We start from the raw sequence: 13880 nt of genomic DNA, 5'->3' as shown, positions 1-13880 counted from the left end.
CTTTCCAGATGTAATCTGACCAAATGGTTGAAATTCCGATGCAAGGTTGTCAAGAAAATGTATCGACTCTTTTACAACCACTTCATTCACAATGTGAGCTTATGGAAAAGGTATTTTTTGGCCAGTGTGCATCACCTGATGTTGTCATTACACAGTTTGGCCACTGTGTCACATTGGCTTCAAATCCCAGTGCTCTGAATGGGGGCTTGAAATTTTAAAGCTCCCAAGGATTTTTTAGTGCAACGTTTTGTCCTGGAAACGCTGCACATTTTACTGTAGTACATGAATAAGAAAACTTTGACTTTGGTTTCATCAAAAAAATACATCCTAAAAAATATAAATACATTAATAAAACTATAACTCACGACACACCAGTCTACACTATATACAAATCACATAGTGAAGATATTTCTATTTTTACACCACTGTTTACATGTAACCCACATACATGCAAATGTGTTTTTAGACATTTTACATTGTGATGACTGCTCATGTGATATATGACGCATGTGACATTGTAAATAAAGAAAATAATCTCAGGATCTGGACTGACGTGGTAAAATACACAATTTCAGATGTTCTGATAGGGATCTATATGTTTTCTAAGCTGATTTAAAGGATTAGTTGGGCTTTGGCTTCATTGCATTGACTAAAGGCTATTGTAAATTAGCTGGAATATAACAGGACTGGAGTAGGCCTATTTTGACTTCAGGTTTGATCCATCCACTCTTTCACCTCCCACAGTAACACTGGGGTCCCTGGGTTTAAAAACGTTTATCAAACAGGGGTCCTTCTCATGAAAACGCTCATGTTTCATCCGAACGTGAGGGGATATTTGTTGGTCTAATTTCAAATTCAAGGTGAACAGGGGCGGAGACGCGCTTTGATGCAAACGTCCCCCCGCTGATGCTGCTGCTGCTGTGGCCGCGCACGTGAACGCGCCCCCATCGCTGTCATCAGTACAACATCAGCATCTTCCGGGGGGCGCGCAGAGAAACAGGAGGAGGAGGACGGAGAAAGAGAGAGAGTAAGAGAGAGAAAGAGAGAGAGGGGGAGAGAGAGAGGGAGAGGAGACATACTGGATAAAGGCTACGACAAAAACCATGATGATAATGGAGTCGAGGCGGTGGAGGATGTCGGATTTACGAGAAAGGACTGTTGAAATTTGACAGAGGGTCCGTGGTGAAACCTGTTCTCGGTCTTTTTTTTTTTTTTAATTCACCCCCCCGTTTGATTTTCACATGCTGCGTGGACAGTGAAGGCGAGCAGAGGAAGGGGAGCACCCCACGGATGCCTCGGAAGGTAAAAACGGGGTCCACCGCTGGCGCTACAGGCAACGAGACGCATCTCATCTCACGGATGGTAATAAAGGATATCCCGAAGATAGCTGTGGACTGATGGATGAGGATGAAAAACAGCTTTAACCCCCCCTCCACCCGACCACTGTGAAATAAAGAGAATCCTGTTTTGATGGGTTTTTTTAATCATTCATGGTGTAGCCCCAAGGAAACGAGCCTTAGACAGCAATGTTGAATCACTGGTCTTGGTAAATTATTCATTAGTGGTACAGGTAGGCTATGATTTTGTATTGCTTCAATGTAGCATTTTCCCTCATTCATTTTTACAATGCTTAGTCCTGTCACATCATATGCATATTTGCAGGTTACATTTGTACCGTGTAGGCCCTTTTAATAGCCTTTAACAGCCACATAAGAAACAGCCAAAGCGGGAGAAATATTAGCGCAGGAAAGCTTTGATAGAGAGAAGGAAAAAAAATAACACAAGACCTGGGCAGTGAGGGGTGTGGAGCTGTCTGGGAATTTTTTTTTAAAGATTTACATTTTTTCTTGCAAGAGTCTAAAGAGGGGGAGGACGGGGGTGGAAAGAGATATATAAGGAGAACAAACACACAAAAAAAAAAAAAAACAAACAAAAAAAAAAAAATACGACCAAACATGTTGCCTTCCCAAGAAGCCTCCAAGATCTACCATGACAATTATATGCGTAACTCCCGGGCCATCGGGGTGCTGTGGGCCATCTTCACCATCTGCTTCGCCATCGTCAACGTGGTGGTGTTCATCCAGCCCTACTGGATCGGCGACAGCGTCAACACGCCGCAGGCCGGCTACTTCGGCCTCTTCCACTACTGCGTGGGCACCGGGCCGTCGCCCAGCCGGGAGCTCACCTGCGTGGGCAGCTTCTCCGACTTCAGCTCCATCCCGTCCGGAGCCTTCAAGGCGGCCTCGGTGTTCGTGCTGCTGTCCATGGTGCTGATCCTCAGCTGCATCGCCTGCATGGCGCTCTTCTTCTTCTGCAACACCTCCACCGTTTACAAGACCTGCGCCTGGATGCAGCTGCTGTGCGGTAGGCACTCTTGCAACCACTGTCGCTTACAGCATGCACTATATCTCTGGTTTTTCTGTCACAAAGATGAAAAAACAAAACAAAACAAAAAAACAAGGCCCTGGAATTAGGCAAAACCCACCCAAAACTCAACAGACCCTCATGTTGTATTTGCAGTAGGCAGACAGCCACCAGAGTGTTGTTGCTGTGATCTTATTTCAAATGAATGCAATCTTCTTTTGATGGAGCCTTAAGATGATCAGTCACCTTTACATACACCTTATTATTTCACACACACATATTATTTCAGAAGCATTTTGTTTGCCCCCTGAATCCACCAGAATCTCCCTATTGTGCACACAAGACAATAAAATGACCCAAGATACATTTTTCAAAGCTTGTGAAGAAAATAAAAAAAAACATGCCATAATGCACACAAAACAGCACCAAACTGTAAATTCCCATGCGAAGGCTATTATAGGGACACCATCAAACATAATCAGGGACGCTGAGGTCAGTATATTGAGCATCACTGGCTCACTGCCCCATAGAAACACCATAGAAATACAAATACGGTGTTTGTGCAGCAGTCTTATTGTCTGTTTCTTCCCTGGAAACAATATGCTGTAGTCTAAAGGGTATAGGCCACGTCTTGTTACAGTTAATTAGGAGTGTTGTACAGATTTTTCCATTTCTGCAACAACAGCACTGAGACAGTAGGAATACATTTGGCCGATTATTCACGCCACTGAAACGCACTGAAAGCAATAACAGGCCCAGAGCTCCCCTGCTGCCATTGATATTCTGAGGATACACCACTGCATCTCTAAAGAAAGCAGCAGCAGCAGGATCACAGCTTTATGCTGATGAAATGCAAATGCCATTCATTCATCCATTTCAGCTCATCGTATATGGTGCGATGTGATGTGATGTACGATGCAGTGGAGTTATGAGTTCATTCCCCTGAGACTGAGACTTGCATTGTGGACGTATTGCTATTTTGAGGTGATGATTCCAGGTCGATTGGATTACTGGTTTCAGGGTGGTGATGTTTCGCCTCCTGCTCTTGTGGGTAAATTACAGTTTGTAGGCATGATTGAGGATAAAGGTTGGCTTCCCAACACATCCAGGACGCGTACTGAATCGTGCTACCTTCATGGACAACTGGATAGTAAGTTCAGTTTAGATCTGTGCAGGTGGCAGAGTTAATGTTTGGGATTTAAAAAATCTAAGCAAATAACCAAAAAATGCCAATCAAAAGCTCCCAAAGCTCCCAGTGACATCTTAAAATGTCTTCTTTTGTCTGACCAACAGTGCGTGACCCAAATATATTCAGTTTACTATCCCAGAAGGCAAAAAAAGCAGCAAATATTGACATTTAAGAAGCTGGGGAATGATAGAATTTCTTGCCATTTTTGCTTAAAAAATTCATTAAACGATTCATCAGATCTGAAAATAGAAAAACTATTGTCTGTTGTTCAAGTAACTGATTAATTGACTAATCCTTTCACTGTAAAACCTGAGAAGTTTGTTTAAGTCAAAAATGGTTGAAACTGATTACATCAATGGTTAGTAACACGTACTTTTCTTGATTAAGCAGCTTTTATTGGTAATTTTAAGTGACACTGACTGTTTGTACTGTGAAAACAAAAATACCTAGTAAAAGAACCAGGAATGTTTGGTAACGCGGCAGCCCCATCACTCCACCATCTCTCCCCTTTGCATGTTTCTGTAACTTACAAAAATAAGCTAGTGTCACTTAAAAATTATTGTAAAAAGCTGCAATGAACCTTAAAAATATTCAGACATTGACATTTGAGTATTAAAATATCTTTAATAGATAGAACATAAATAAAACCACACTACAAAAACAATGAATCAAATGGACTCTCGGGGAATATCACTATAGGGAAAAGGACTGCTGTTCATTCTGGCATTATGTTGGATAAAATGTTGGTGACATTCTTAAACAATAAGTTGATAATTACATATCGAATATATATCGTACGATAGTCGACAATGTAATTATTGTGACAGGGCTAAGCTCTACTTTCCTGTGTTTTCTGAACAGCCCACACAGGAACATTATGAGCTTTGCTCCGATTTATTCCTGCAGCCTTTATCAATTTCTGCTGCTTTTCAGTGCTATTACTCATGCTTTTTTTGCAACAAAATAATTGTGTAAAGGAAAAAGGCTGCGATAACAGTTTAATCTATGGTGATTAAATGTCACAAGGCCAAGTGAGTAAAATGACCATGTCAGCAAGACTTAACCATCGAGTACCGAGAGCAGCGTGCATCTGTCAGAAGGTGTAAAGACAATCATGATCTCTCACATATGCACATTTCTCGCGAGCCTCCTGTGTACATCCGACTTCTTTATAAGCTGATCAATGTGATAAATAGGCCAGGAAGAATAGCGTGGGAGTCAGTTTTCTGTACAGAAACAGTCAGCATACTGAATGAGAGGGAGGGAGAAAGGAAGAGAGAGACACAGAGAGTGAGAGAGAGAGAGAGAGATCAGCATTTTTTTTCCTTCTGTATTGTTCTTTTCCTCATCCTCATCTGCCCACTCTGTCCTCTGTTCTGCCGAGTGTGTTGAAAGGCTTTGGTGCTCTACAATCAGCACGAATCAGACAGAACAGCAGAGGGTACAGATTTTACTCTCTTTAGCTACATTTTCATGACTTAACAGGAATTGAACCACAAACCATTAATCAAGAAAAACGCTGGTTAAAAGCAGCAGTGGAAAAAGTATTGAAGCAATGTAAAAAAAAAAAAAAAAAAGAAAGGAAAGGTTGTGCATTTTTTGTGATCCCACTTAAGAAAAAGTACAAAAGTTTTATCAGTGGAATGCACTTAAAGTATCAAAAGTAAAACTTATCAAAAATCATCCAATTGTTGATACTGATGAATCAATACAAATGTAGCATGTGGGTGTTGTAGCTGGTCAAAGTGGACCTGGTTTTAGTTTAGTCCAGATTATTTCTTGTTTAGGGAACTTTTTATCCAATTCTCTGTCTATGTATTTACTTAGAATTTTTTAACAATCGTACAGACTTACTAGGCTTATTTTTTGACAAATGTAGTGTTTTCTTGTCCATGACGCTTGGCTATTGTTGTATTAGACAATTAACTTTACTTTACATTCAGTTCTTTAAAAAAAATAACTAAATATATACTATGTATATTTTTTGTATAGTTTTTACACACCTTAAAATTAAGAAGGCCTCATGACCCCCTATGAAGCTTTGGCCATACCTAGTTTGAAAAGTTTAAAATTACATCTATTTACAACTAATTTGCAACAGCAGATATGTTTTGGGTGAAACATACATACAAACGTACTACCTCATTAACATAATGAGGAAATGTTATTAATTAAAGAAACTGGCAATTAAAACAATGTTGATGCTTAACTGTTAGAAACATTTTCACTGACAATGTATTTTCCACCAGAACATACAATGTTGCAGTACACTACCCACTATCCACTATCCAGCATTAAAGGGCTGGAGTCAGTGTCAGTCATCCACCCAACTATATGAGACTCCACTCGTTACATAAATGTAGTGTTTCAAAACACATTGTCTCTGAACATAAGGCAGGTATTAAGTTGTCACCACAAGCTAATTATGACAACATTTTAACTGTATCATGTGTTTATGTTACATTTCAAGCTATTAGATAAATGTAGTGGAGTAAAAACTACAATATAGTAGTATGTATGTAGGAGAGTAGAAGTATAAAGTGTAAAAATGGAAATGATCAATCCCCCCACATTCCCACCCTCCATCACCATGTAGCTGAAAGGGTTAGAGGTCCATCTCTGCATGGCAGGAAGCAAAAGACAGAGCTCATATACAATTTCATCATTTGAAATCACAAAATGAAGTTCACATTTTGATTTCCATATTTTTCTAGATGGATTTTGATGGAATTTCAGTCTTATTGTCAGAGTGTTCAAATTCTGTGTGAGTCATAAAAAAGCATCTTGCAACCATGCATCTTAATCTCATTTTCCTATAATTTAAGTAAGCTGTATTAACTTCTACTTAGCTTAAGTAGATCTTTACAATTCCTACTATTTTTCTTCATAAGTACAATTTTAGAAAAGTAGCAGCATGTCTTCTTGATTTGGATATTTTTGACTACCCACATATGCTCTAATAAAATTTACCACTAATTTTTATTCTCAAACTCAATTTATATCTGCTTTCCCTCTAATTTGCTAGTACATGTCAGAGTTTGGGAAACTTCAGAAGGTTTTACTGTCCTTCCAGTGGATGCGTATGATGTGTGGCGGAGGTAAGTTGTCTAATAGGCTTGGCAGACAGCCTAATGCTGTTCACCACCTTGGAGATGATCATTTAATCATCCGCTCTGCCCTGCTGGGTGTAGCAGCAGGTCTCCTGGCACTGCACGGTGACAGAGTGTACCACAGCAAATACAGTAAGGGCCAATTTGAACTGTTGGTGGCCTAGATTTAGGCCAAATGGACCAAAAGTGTCAATTAGGGAGCAGTTTGGGCCCTGATCGTGATGGTCTGCTTGGAAAGAAATGTTCATTATCTAGTCACCCTCATGTCAGCTGAAACTATAGTAAAGTTTGAACATCCACATAGAACAGCGATTTTAGTGGCATAGCTTAATGTCAGAATTCTTGGTAAATGTTTTTTCCAGTTTCAACAATCAAACCAAAAAACTAGAGGGGCACACAGAGAGTGCAGACCTTTACCAAGACCAATAGTCCAGTCGTCTATCATATGTGAATCTGTTCACTTTCACAGGTTTCGCGCAGGTCAGAAAATCCACAGAAAAATAATTGTATTATCCACCTCGTCACTCAAATTTAATGGATTTCTCCTTGGTCCAACCTACTCCCTTCCACCAAGTTGAATGACAATTGGGCCTGTAGTTTTCCCCATAATTCTGCAGACAGACAAACAAACCCCCCATCAGCACAGAAAATATAACCACCTTGGCCAAGGTAATAATTCCTGAGGTGAACTAATTGTGACTTATTGGTTTAGTAAAGTTCAAATAAAAGATGAGAGAAATAAATGGAGTTTAGGCCAAAACACTGGGATACAGGCCTCCTGGCAGAGCAGATTGACACAGTGTGTCTTGGCTTCTATAAGTTGAAAATGGGCCAAAGTTGGCCTCCACTAAACTGACCCAATGTGAATAAGGTTAATGCACTTAAAAAGGACTTTGAGGTACCACTCATAACTGTTGGCAATAAAGGCCAAAGTGAATAAATATTGACGTAATAGAGGTTTACCACTGATTGTAGAGCTACTGGCAAAGATGTGGGACAACAGCGAAGCAAACCCAAGCCAAGAATCTAAAGAATCTAAAGAAAGTAAAGCAAAAATATCTCATGTTTTTGCATGCATGCTGCACTGCTCTTAAATTGCTGTTAGAAACCCAAGAGGAATTGATTGCAAAGGGGCCTGTATTGTAAGCAAGATTTGTGTGTTATCCACTCAGGTTTTCTGGTGTCACAGTGTGTTTGCACTTTTGACAGGGATAGATCACCATGGTAACTTATTCTACACAGGTAACCTGCTCTGAAGTAGGTTGAAGGATAGGTTCACCGTCTTTCAAGCCCTTCTGTGACAGTACTTATACTTGTATGCTCACATGTACATGTGAAATAATATTACCAGCCACGACAGCAAGTTGGTTGCTCTATTCATTTTGGCTGACCATACTGGCCATGAAGAGGTCGCCTCCTGATGAACATGATTTCAGAGCTCATTATTCTGACAGGATCCTGACCTGGACAAAAGTATATTAAGTGACAAGTGAGAGAGCTAGAGACATCATCATGTTTATTATTTTGATATTATTCCAAAACTGTCTACCTCTCACTTCTTATTCAGTTCTAGTTGTGTGATTCTATATACTTCACCATGCTATAAATCACACGATCCGGCTGTCACTGTTTCATTTCATATAATATCAAGTACTAAACTCATGCTAAGGGTAATGTTTCTTGTCATTTAGAACTTATGACCCAGATGATAACCAGTTATCCAGGACCGCCAGTGTTAGGCTGAGTGAAGCCAGGCAGCTCAAAGAGTGACAGACTGAGTTGAAGTCGCTTCGTGATTCAGGCCCCAGGACAACTGAGCAGGGATGAAACAGCAACAATGGCTGCCACTGAAATGCTCAACAGTTTATTATAAGTAGGTTTAAAAATGAATGTTAAATGGTTATTTAGAAGACTAAAGACAAATAATTAGGCTATAAGTGGGATAGGTTTGGGCTAGTGATGAATCAACAGCTACCTGCTAATGGGTTACTTTCTTCCTATCATCCCCCAGTTATGTCACATCTTGATGGGAAAGTGAATAATGGGGTAATTTTGCACTCAGAATCCAGACTAAGCAGCATTTTTCCTCACACAAACAGAACAAGAGGGCTAGATTTCCCAAAAGCACCCAAGGTCTGTGAAGATCTTCACTGCTCGCACCTTTAGATTCATTGAAATGTTCCTGGGAAAGCTGATAGGGCTTTAGTTTTAATTCAGCTTTTTCTAACAAAGATGAATTTAGTGCAAAAAGCTCAGGCAAGGTTTAAGTTTTAACCTTCCTACAGAGACATAGAGGTTTGTTAACTTTCTTTATGTTGCTTTTCTCTGTATCTCCTCTCCTCCTATCCTATCTTTCTTATCGTAGTTCTTATCGTACCAAAGGAGAGCTCAGTAGCCCACAAGCCACTGCAGCTCGATGACTCCCTCTCTCCCTCCCCTCCTTCATGAGCTCGTGTCTCCATCCCTCCTTCACGTCTTTCCCTGTCGGTTGCAATATTAAACAGAACTAAGCAGGACATGGGCCGTGGCACAGGGGAGGAGCTGTCCTGGGAGAAACGACCTGTCAGCGGCTGTTCGGTCTCAGTCTCTGTGTGTGTGTGTGTGTGTGTGTGGGTGTGTGTGTGTAAAGGCAAAAAATGGAAATAGTGTTTGAGTTGGCGGAATAGAAAATGTGGGGCCAATTGGAGGTAGCGGAACAAGCTCAAAACATTCACCTTATAAAGTTGTTGTGGCTCACATGTTAGCAAAATGTATGCATATTTACACATACACCATATCCAAAGCAACATTAGCATTCACTTGGAGTCATGTTTTTGGCCACTTAGAGGATACAAACCCAACATTAACTCTCTTTTTAATTCTGTTTTTGGTCTCCAGAGGGAAATATTGGGCTCTTTAACTGCTAAATGCGTCACTGCGTTCATCAGCTAGCCGCTGACTGTCTTGTCTGTTGCTTGGTGCTGGACAGGTAGTGTACAGTGGGTTTGTCAGAGGTTTTTCCTTTACAACTGCCTGCTACATCTGGTTGCTGAGGACAAAGTTGGGTGTCAAAACACCAAAACAACGAGCTGAATGACGATAAAAGGTTCTGTCGAACTTAGATGAACTGCGGATGATCATTTTGTGTATTATACATTATTATACATAGTAATTTGAATAATTGTTGATGAAAAATATTGATTAAAGCAAATATTGATTTTAAGGGATGTAAATCTCAGCATTTTGTTCATTTCTGTGAAGAAAACAAACATTAATTGTTATTTTTAGATTATTATTTAAGATCTAAACTTTGAACCCCTCAGCCTGCATTAGAAAATTACGCAATTAAAACAAACAAAGAGCTAATAGAACAATGGCCGAAAAGTATCAGGAAGAAATTATCAAAAAGGAAGCCTATGAAGTCTGTATGATTGTTAAAAGAAATGTAAAATACATAATACAGACAGACAATTGTAAATGCTAAAAATATCAGGGAAACTCATCTCTGTTGCAATATTCACTGGAAATAATCAGCTCAAAATTCATCCAAATTGCTCGTTTCACACAAACTGTTCTTACAGTTATTGCGTTCTCTATTTGGTTCATTGTTTAAAATTACTGATATGCATTGAATATAAACAGAAATATCACTTAGTCAGGGGTTGACAGTTTAGTCCGTGATAGAAAAACGGTTCCTCAAAGAAAAAAAGTTGGGAACCACTGCTGTAAGGCATAAAATATTTAAAAAATCTGATTTAATCTCATGCAGCAGGGTTTGCATCTGGCATTTTCATGTTCCTGCAGTGTTGCCTGTCTAGTACCCCTTGAAGGGCCCCCCGACCTTAATTTTGCCTTTCTGTTTTGATGGACTTGGTAATTTAGTCTTTTAAATTAATATTTAAAACTGAGTGAAAAGATTTATCAAAAATTCTTAATTTTATAATTAATTTAGTTTGACATTAATGAGACATAAATTGCAGAATACTGTATGTTTGACGTAGATATGTTTCACTGGGAGGTTTGCCCGTGTGAAACAGAAGGATGTGTGTGTTTCTCTGTTTGCGAGTGTGACAGAACCAAGTTTAATGTGATGGATTTGTGGCTGCAAACTGTTCTGCTAATCTTAAGGGATAAGACGGCAATACTGCTGATTTTATTCATACTGTAGTGAGGATAGTTTTAAAGAGTAAAATCCTGTTTATTGATACTGAGACTCGTGGCGTGCCCTCTCCTTGGTACGGAAGTGATGTTGTCAGTAGATTGTGGATTATTCCTTGCATAGCCTCATAGGCCAGAAACACCAGACTAGGTGTGGTGATCTAAAACTCACTGCTGAGTAACTTAAGAAGGACTTATGTTATTATATTTATATGATTATGATAAATTAAAGACAATGTTAGGTATGCCAAAAGATACTAATAACAATACAGAAGAGCAAAATCCCAATTTACAATATAAATATTTGGAAGTGATTACATTTTCTAAGTGATTTATATTTTTACAGTATTTAAAGACCATTATAAGTTTCGGAACTGAGATATGATAGGAATATTGCAGTAATATTACAAAGGGCTTAAAATGATAAACTAGTGCTCTGTTTTTTTATGTTACAGTAGGCATAATTCTGGCAATATACTGTATTTACTGATTATACTATTCAGTGACCTGGACCCTATTTTTGAAATTGGTCCAGTATTGGGCAAGAGCACTGCGAAAAAAACTGGCTGCAAATGAATCCTTATGGGCAAATCAGCACACTTTGTGTTTGTCCACTGCTTTTTTTGCCACTGACAGGCACAGATTTTTATAAGTTTTATTTTCCTGGAAGATCATCATAACATTGACTAAAACTCACCAAAACTGTCTTGGTTTGTTTTTCCACTGTTCCAACAATCACAAAGCTGGTTTGGTTAGATCCCGGTACTTTTACATCGGTGAATTAAGGATTTATTTAAACCAAAACAGGTCATGTAGATACTGTGCCAATGAACAAATATTTAATGATTAGTGGCTATATATCTGTGAATCAGCATAGTGACACTTTACATCGCATTCAATATAACTAATCTAAACTATTTTTGTGTTCCCCCATTGCATCATTTTGAGCTGTTACTAGGAATGCATCATTAACTCATTATTACTTACCATTACTCACTATTTTTGTGTCCCCTCAAGTAGGTCATCATCCTGCCCAACTGACAAGTAGCTGCTGAGTCTTAAGTGGGAAATTTGTTCATGAATGACACAAGCAAGTAAAATTCTAGGGGGAAAATGCAATCATTGTAGTCAGAGCACATTTTCATTAATATTCACATCCATATGTCAGTATTAGCTACCACGACCATGCTAGATGCACCCAGAAATGTTTGTAGAACTAAAACTTTTTTAAATCTGCTTAAATCTTACGTCTCTCAGTTTGTTGCAAGTTTATTCTTGTCTTTTAGTGGAGTAAAACGTATTGTACATGGTTATGGTTTGCATTATAAGATGATCAACAAATGCAAGCGCTCTAGAGGTACACCAATTGACATGCCATTTTGCCTTAATATAGCAGCCTTTCTATAAATGTCTGGCCCATATTTTACTTTAGCCACTGTTGTCTGGCGAGGTCCAACAGACGTTTGGTTATGGTATCAGAAACAGGCCTTTATCTAAATGAATTTGTGTCAACTGGATCAGCTTTAACCAATTAACTCTGGCATCACTTCAACCACTAAATTTAGCTCTTCACTGAAAATGCAACATCCTGCTGTTGTGAGACAAACATAATTTTCCCACTCGTCATTGGTCTTTACTTACAATCTTCATACATTCTAAAAATGGCCGCTATGCTGGAAACACTGTCAAATTTCAACAGAAATTTCTGAAATAAACACCAAAATAAATTTCTGAAAAAAATGGTGGAGGCTGCTATATAAACAGAGAGAGTAGAGGTCTCGCCTATTTTGTCCTCGAGCCATGTGAGGTTCCTAGCAGAAACAGACAGTAAAAATGGTCGGTTCATAGTCTTATCAACAATATACCAGCAACATATACACCTTTCACTACAGTTTCAATGTCTAAATCTGTAGAATATGTCACAGACATTAAAACAAGTATACATTTATTTATTTTTCATATTTTTGGGGCTTTTATTGCCTTTAATTGATAGTGACAGCTGAAGAGTGACAGAAAGGGGGGGAGTGAGAGCGAGGGGATGACACACAGCAAAGGGCCCCAGGTCGGAGTCGAACCCTGAGTCGCCACAGCAAGGATTCAGCCTTGGTACATGGGCCCATACATTTATTTTTTAAACTCAAATCATCCTGTATATGTTTCGGATTAAAATCTCTCTGCTGTTTCTGTGGACAGAATCCATTCAACAGGGCTTTTATTGTATGGTATTTCTCAAAGGCAAACTCAGCATAGAAAGACAGGGCTGGCAGCAGCAGCTCTGCAAGTGACATGCTGTCGGTGTAAACACAACGCGTTTGCCAGACGCAGCTGTTCAGCACTGCAGCCGCCACGCGCTGCTCAGGTAGGCAGTGTGAACCAAGTGTTACTTTCTGCCTCACTACATAAAGGGCACAATGCCACCGACCCCCCATATGCGCTCGACTTTCTCAGCTCTTTTTACCGCTCAACCTGACTCACGTTGTGGTATGGTGCGCCAGAAAGCGGCCCCTGACCAACGCTGCCATGTTTGACCAAGTTTGAGAGTGCAGCCGAGACATCGGTCCGTGACTACGGGTAACAGCATGTACCACAGCTAGAAACCAATTGTGCTAATCGTCGCGTTCACTCTTACTCAACAAGTGTCGACTTCCGAAAGGCAACTCAAGAAAGTGCTGTGAGTCAGCAGACCGAGCACAATAGAGGTGAGTGCACACACGCAGCAATTGAATGAGTGAGTGCAATTGTGTGAGTATGCCTAGACGATACGCTCCAGCTGCCTACGTGTGTACGTGTCCAGCCATATGTGCGCTGCGTGGCAGCACGCACCGCGTCTGTTCACGTGAGCATCGTAACCAGAGGGATGAATGTGGTGGTAGTAAATCGGTGTGCGGAGTTGAATTATTGACACTGAAAACGTTTTCGTTGCTCTTCGTCTGGAAGCCATGCGTCGGTGTGTGGCTGTTGTGTGTGGTGTTCTTTTTTTGCTGCACTAGTAAACTGTATAAACGACCAGAGTGTGTGTTGATTTTCTGTATTGTGTGTGTGCATGCTTGTTGTATACGTGTCATATCTCGTGGTGTATG

At 39.8% G+C, this 13880-nt stretch overlaps 1 protein-coding gene across 1 annotated transcript in view; it reads left to right on the top strand.

The window, feature by feature from the left end:
• The first annotated feature begins 1760 nt into the window (after positions 1–1760).
• The window catches only part of LOC118324678 (LHFPL tetraspan subfamily member 4 protein-like), a 26282-nt gene continuing 14162 nt past the window's right edge, over positions 1761–13880 (top strand). Inside the window, exon 1 of the mRNA XM_035657122.1 lies at positions 1761–2364. Within this exon, the coding sequence (XP_035513015.1) occupies positions 1956–2364 (409 nt within the window). The 5' untranslated portion in view covers positions 1761–1955. The remainder of the gene's footprint in view (positions 2365–13880) is intronic.

The sequence above is a fragment of the Morone saxatilis genome, unplaced genomic scaffold (assembly GCF_004916995.1).
Source record: "Morone saxatilis isolate NCDOM2014 unplaced genomic scaffold, NCSU_SB_2.0 Contig15, whole genome shotgun sequence".
Classification (NCBI taxonomy): domain Eukaryota; kingdom Metazoa; phylum Chordata; class Actinopteri; family Moronidae; genus Morone; species Morone saxatilis.
The sequence above is the reverse complement of the archived record's forward strand: the minus strand, read 5'-3'. Positions and strand labels throughout refer to the sequence as shown.